Genomic DNA, 6,390 nt, shown 5'->3' on the forward strand with positions numbered 1-6,390 from the left:
CCTCAATATTTCATGTAATACTAGTTTGGTGATGAAGAACTCCTTTAGCTTTTTTTTGTCTGTGAGGGTCTTTATCTGACCTTCAATTCTAAATTATAGCTTTGCTGGATAAAGTAATCTTGGTTGTAGGTTCTTTCTATTCATCACTTTGAATATTTCTTGCCACTCCTTTCTGGCCTCCATAGTTTCTGTTGAGAAATCAGCTGACAGTCGTATGGGTACTCCCTTGTAGGTAACTAACTGTTTTTTCTCTTGCTACTTTTAAGATTCTCTCTTTGTCTTTTATATGGGCTCTCCCTTTTAGGTAACTAACTGCTTTTCTCTTGCTGCTTTTAAGATTCTCTCTTTGTCTTTAGCCCTGGCATTTTAATTATGATGTGTCTTGTTGTGGTCCTTTATGGGTTCCTCTTATTTGGGACTTTCTGTGCTTCCTGGACTTGTAAGTCTATTTCTTTCACCAGTAGAGGGAGTTTTCCACCATTATTACCGTATTTGCCGGCGTATAAGACGATTTTTTGGCCTTGAAAAATATGCCTCCAAGTGGGGGGTCGTCTTATACGCCAGGTACACTTCAGATAGACTGCCCATAGTGCTTGCCCCGTGCCATAGTGGCCTCCCGATGCCCGCCCACTTCATTCCACATACCATTCAGGCATCAGCAGCGCTGCTGGGTGTATGCTCGGCTGTTATGCGATTTTGCTGTTATGCAATTGTACCACACTTGCAAAATCGCACACAGCCGACCATACACCCAGTATGATAGTGCAAAATCGCGAATCGCGATACCATACTGGGTGTATGGTTGGCTGTGTGCGATTTTGCGAGTGTGGTAAATTCGGGTTACCGTATATTTCTTTACATATGCATTGAAGATTCGCGATTTTGCGCTATCATGGTGCCTGTTAGAATGTTGAAGAGCTCGCACTTGCGCACTAGTGAGGTCCCAGGGAGATGCTGATGCAAGGGTGGACCAGACTGCTATAGTGACAGGGCGGGCAAACAGGGAGCAGGGACCAATCAAATCAGGCTTTGTATACAGCCAACAGCCAACCACAATACTGCCCCATTGTACAGTACAGCATAGAAAATGTCGACCAGTCAAACCCCTATCATCCCTATCATGGCACCAAGATGTCGTTGATGAATTTTTAATATCAGATGATGAAGAGGAGCTTGAAGGCTTTTAAGGTGAAACTGTCACGCCAGCAAACTTGCTAGGGACTTGCCCGGCACTTGCTCTCTCCCTCTATTTGTTATCTTACTTCTATCATTGACAGTCCCTCTAGGTTGTGGGCTGCTTGCCTGTGTTCCTGAGAAGCATCTACGGTACCAGTCTATAGAGTGTGTTTTCTTTAGTGAATTACCGGTATGTTTGCCGGTAATAAACTTGCACTGTTTTATGTGTATGTTTGATTACATACAGCCTTGTGACAGTTTTCCTGCATGTCATAAGCATTTGAATATAAATTAAAATGTTAAAATCAAATCTGATATTGTTTTACCTTTTATTTGGTGTGTGGAAGGTGTGCGGAAGAGGGGGTAGTCTTATATGGCGAGTATATAACAAACTCTGTATTTTGAGTGGAAATGTTAGGGGGTCGTCTTATACGCCCAGTCGTCTTATACGCCGGCAAATATATGGTACTTCAAATAGGTTTTCAATATCTTGCTCTCTCACTTCTCCTTCTGGCACTCCCATAATCAAATGTTAGTAAGCTTGAAGTTGTCCCAGAGGCTCTTTACACTCTCTTCATATTTTTGTATTCATTTTTCTTTTTGCTGTTCTGTTTCAGTGTGTCTTGTTTTCTTCTTCCTCATATTCCAAATCACTGATTTGATTCTCATAATCCTGTACTCTACTGTTGACTCCCTGTAAATTATTCTTTATTTTAGTCAGTGTATGCTTAATTTCTGACTGGTTCTTTTCCATGTCTGAAATTCTCACTAGGATTCTTGAAAGTCTCACTAAGTCCCTTGAAGCTTTCATGAATGTCCTTGAGTAACATAACCATATTTTTGATCTCTGTATCTAGTAATTTGCTTGCTTTTACTTCATTTACTTCTTTTTCTGGAGATTTCTTCTGTTCTTTCATTAGTGATATGTTCCTTTGTCTCCAATTTTGGCTGCTTCCCTGTATTTGTTTCTATGTATTAGGTAGTGCTGCTATGTCTCCTGGAATTGGTAGAGTGGCCTTGTGTAGTAGTTGTCCTGTAGGGCCCAGTGACTCAGCCTCCCCAGTCACCTGAGTTGGGCACTCTAGGTGTGCCCCTGTGTGGGCTGTGCACACAGTCTTGTAGTTGAGCCTTGATTGCTGTTGGCGTCACTGGGAGGAGTTGACTTCTAGGCCAATTGGCTGTGAGGACCAGCTGTGACTATAGTGGAAAAGCTGCTGTGCAGGAGACACCCTTATGAAGCAGGACATGCTTCAGTGGGGCTTTGGTGCTCACTGAGTCTTCTCCTTGAGTGTGTTGCTTGTGGATGTGTACAGTTGTAATCTGGTGTGGTCTGAAGCTGCCCACTGGGTGCATTGGCTCTAGGGCCTCCTGGGAAGTACAAATTCAGCCACTGCCTGGGCCATCCCTCAGGAGCTACAGAGAGATCTGCAATGGCTGCTACTTGTATTAGGCTTGGAAGTGCCCAGGCAAGGCCAAGCTGTGAAGCAGGGCAGGCTGGTGCTAGTGCCAGGTCTTGGGCCTTATGCTTGTTTGAGAAATTTTAGCAAAGTCTGAAGCCTGAGCCAGGACAGGCCATTCATATGGAAAAGCCTCTGCAAACAGCTTGAGTGGGGCTGCAATTTGGATGGGACAGGGTCTCAGGGAATCACCAGGGTGGGGCAAAACGTGTGGGCCGTGCTGATGGAAACTCAGATATGGCTGCCAGTCAGCTCTGGGATGGGATGGGGGACAATGGCACCTATGAGCACTCCTGTCTGCGACAGAGCCACCCCTGAGTTCCTGCCCTGATGCCAGATAATCCAGTTGCTCCCCATATGTCCCTGGATTCCCCAAAGCTGCTACCCAGAACTGGAGAAGAGGAACTGTGTAACTTTGTGTACCTGGCCCTTTAAGAGAACTGTTGGGTCTCTTCTGTTCACTCAGCCATTTGCTAACTTACAGTGCTGCATGCTGTTTATTTCTACATTCATGAGTGGCCTTCTGCTTATATATCTGGGTCTTGTTCATCTGTACACTGTGAGCACAGTGGCTGTGGCCTGTGGCTGGTCAGTATACACTGGCTCACTCTGACATGATGATGTGCAATGGTGTTTGAGTTCTTAGCATGACACAGCCAATTCCTAGAGTCTGCTGTTTGGTTTCCTTGTAGAGTAGTGTGCAGTGTCAATGATGGGATTCACTGGTAGAGCTACATTGTGAGGATTTGGCCCACTTCACCTGGTGCCGTTAGAACAGCATTCTGTTGCACAGGACCCATCAACAGTGATGTTGATGGAGACTCTTGCTTCCAATTCTTCTTTTCAGCTGCACCACAGGGGGTAGTATAACAAAAATGAAGGCTGCCTCTGATGGGCTTGTTAGATAGGCCATGGCCCAGCAGAGTCTCTGAGCTTGAGGATAACTAAGTGAAAACTCCCCAAACTGAAAAGTGAAGAGAACAAAGACTGTAAAACAAAACAAAACTAAACTAAACATAAAATGGCTGTGGTGCAACCACAGAAGGGGTAAAGTCTAAAGACAGTCCCAGAATGAGGAGAAAGAGAGAAAGGAAGAGATATGTTTGAAACAGTAATGACTGAGAATTTCCCCCAATTAATGTTAGACACTAAGCCACAAATCCAGGAAGTTCAGAGAACACCAAATATGGTAAATATTTTTAAAAACCCACAAAAAAACTCACATACACCTAGGCACATTATTTTCAAACTACAGAAAATCAAAGATAAGAAAAAATATCCCAAAAGAAGCCAGAGGCAAAAAGTCACCTTAACCATAGAGAAGCAAAGATAGAAATTATGCTCAACTTCTCAGACACCATGCAAGCAAGAAGCCAGTGGAGTGAAATATTTAAGTGTTAAAGGAATGTGATGCTGAGAGCAGCAATGCTTGGCACCAAGTCAGCCAGGTGGGCACTCTGAAGCCATCATACCTGAGCGAAGAGGACAGCGTGATAGCAACTCCGATTTCCACCTCGTTCATGTGGAAAGGACTTGGTAGGATTCGTTCCATGAGCTCACCACGTTTCTCTTTCAGATGGGAAGCTGTATGATGCATACGTCTTGTACCCCAAGCCTCCCCGCGACTGCCGGAGCTCTGATGTGGACACGCTGGTTCTGAGGGCTCTGCCCGAGGTGCTGGAGAGGCAGTGTGGATATAAGCTATTTATATTTGGCAGGGATGAGTTTCCTGGACAAGGTATGTGTTAACTGAGGTAGAAAAACAAAAATTAATTAAAAAATTAACGGAAACTTTCCCTTCCTTCACTTTACAAATGGTAGGGACTCTGCTTGCCTTCCCCACCGAACCATAGGAAGTCTTCCACCGCCCAGCTCTCAACCCTGAGCTGGGAGCTTAGAACCCACTCCCCTCTCCCGTTCAGCTCATTCCTGCAACAGGATAACAGAGACCCTGAGTGAAACACCGTGACTCTCACTCTGAGCAAGGATATGGCTAAACCACCCATGTGCACTGGTGATGGGTGGCATAGGCTTAGACCCTCCCACATGCACGGGTGGTGGGTGGCATAGGCTTCTTAGGCCCTCCCACGTGCACGGGTGGTGGGTGGCATAGGCTTCTTAGACCCTTCCACGTGCACGGGTGGTGTGTGGCATAGGCTTCTTAGACCCTTCCACGTGCACGGGTGGTGTGTGGCATAGGCTTCTTAGGCCCTCCCACGTGCACGGGTGGAGTGTGGCACAGAGACTGAAAGTGGTCGCTTGCCCTGATGTCTTTGAGACTAACTGCTGAGTATTTTTTTCAGTTGGAGCATGTAAATAAGCTCATGTTTAAAGTGGATTTTCTAACCCTCAACCCCTAACCCTCCCCTACTAAATAGAAGAGGTATTTACTTCTCTCATTTAATAGCAGTATAGTTTTGGGCTGTGTAGCTGACATCTCTGAACCTCAGGTGGCTCATCTGTCATATGGGGATAAGAATGCTTCTCTGTCTTGGTTGAGAGAATTAAACGAGTATAACCTTAAGCAGTACTGATTAGAACAGCAGTTCTCAACCTGTGGGTCGCGACCCCTTTGGGTGTCAAATGACCCTTTCACAGGGGTCGTAAGACCATCGGAAAACATATATAAAATTACATATTGTTTTTGTGATTAATTGCTATGCTTTAATTATGTTCAATTTGTAACAATGAAATTGGGGGTCACCACAACATGAGGAACTGTATTAAAGGGTCGCGGCCTTAGGAAGGTTGAGAACCACTGGATTCGACACTCAGAGGACAGAGATTTCCCCTTTGATGGCTATACAGTCAATGGCTGAAATTTGAAATAAGTCTCATTTTCTAGTCACCAGGAACCAAGATTACTACTCTATTGCAGTTGGAAGTAGCTTATTCTGGGTCGCTTTTAAAGGTTTCTAACTACTTTGGACTTACAGGCTACTTATACCCACAGAGACCACAGCTATATCTCTGCCCAGACCTTCCCAGGTTCTGAGATCACCCTCTATGAGGAAATGAAACTTCAGTCCAGCGCTTATGATAAACATGTGGAAGAGCTCTCCTTTCATAAGCGGGTCCATCTTCATTCACTCACTTATCCAACAAATATTTATTGAGCACCTGCTATGTGCCAGGTAGTGTCCTAGGCTCTAGAAATGTTAAAAGTAACCAAACATAAAAAGTCTGCTTTTGGGGAGGTTGTTATCTATTCATATGTTCTAAAAATAAGGAGGATATAAAACTTGGTCTTTATTCTGAAAAAGACCAACTTATTTCAGCAACTCTCCCCTTCCTGCCACCAGAAACCATCAGGGTATATAAATCCTCGTCATTTAAATAGCTATAAAGCATAAGAGGAAAACATGAATAAAGATTAAAATGACATTTGAGCTAACTTCTTATTCTTTTAAAATGTATTTATTTTTAAAAAATATGTTCATCATCTTATACCAGACCTCCAGCTAAGTATGGCAAAACTAGGCCTGATCAGATCCTGTTCTGAGCAGTTCACGCCTGTGTGAGCTGAGGAAAGTGACATACCAACAACTAACTATCAAAACATGTGATTCATGAATATAAAGGACCAATGCTTAGGGACAGTAGGATGTTTTCACAGAGAGGGTGACGATGTCAAAAGACAACCTGTTAGTCCATTGCTAAGTCATGTCTATTTTAATGTTCATTCTTAGCGTCCATTTGTAATGTCCTCAGGAGCATACGATCCAGGCTGCTTTACTCATGAGATCTCTTCTCTTTC

At 44.1% G+C, this 6,390-nt stretch overlaps 1 protein-coding gene across 1 annotated transcript in view; it reads left to right on the forward strand.

Annotated features, from left to right (window-relative positions):
- IL1RL2 (interleukin 1 receptor like 2) overlaps positions 1–6,390 on the forward strand; it is a 53,992-nt gene that overhangs the window by 47,012 nt on the left and 590 nt on the right. Inside the window, exon 11 of the mRNA XM_015562214.1 lies at positions 4,210–4,371. Within this exon, the coding sequence (XP_015417700.1) occupies positions 4,210–4,371 (162 nt within the window). The remainder of the gene's footprint in view (positions 1–4,209; positions 4,372–6,390) is intronic.

Source organism: Myotis davidii, unplaced genomic scaffold (genome assembly GCF_000327345.1).
Source record: "Myotis davidii unplaced genomic scaffold, ASM32734v1 scaffold296, whole genome shotgun sequence".
Taxonomy (NCBI): Eukaryota; Metazoa; Chordata; class Mammalia; order Chiroptera; family Vespertilionidae; genus Myotis; species Myotis davidii.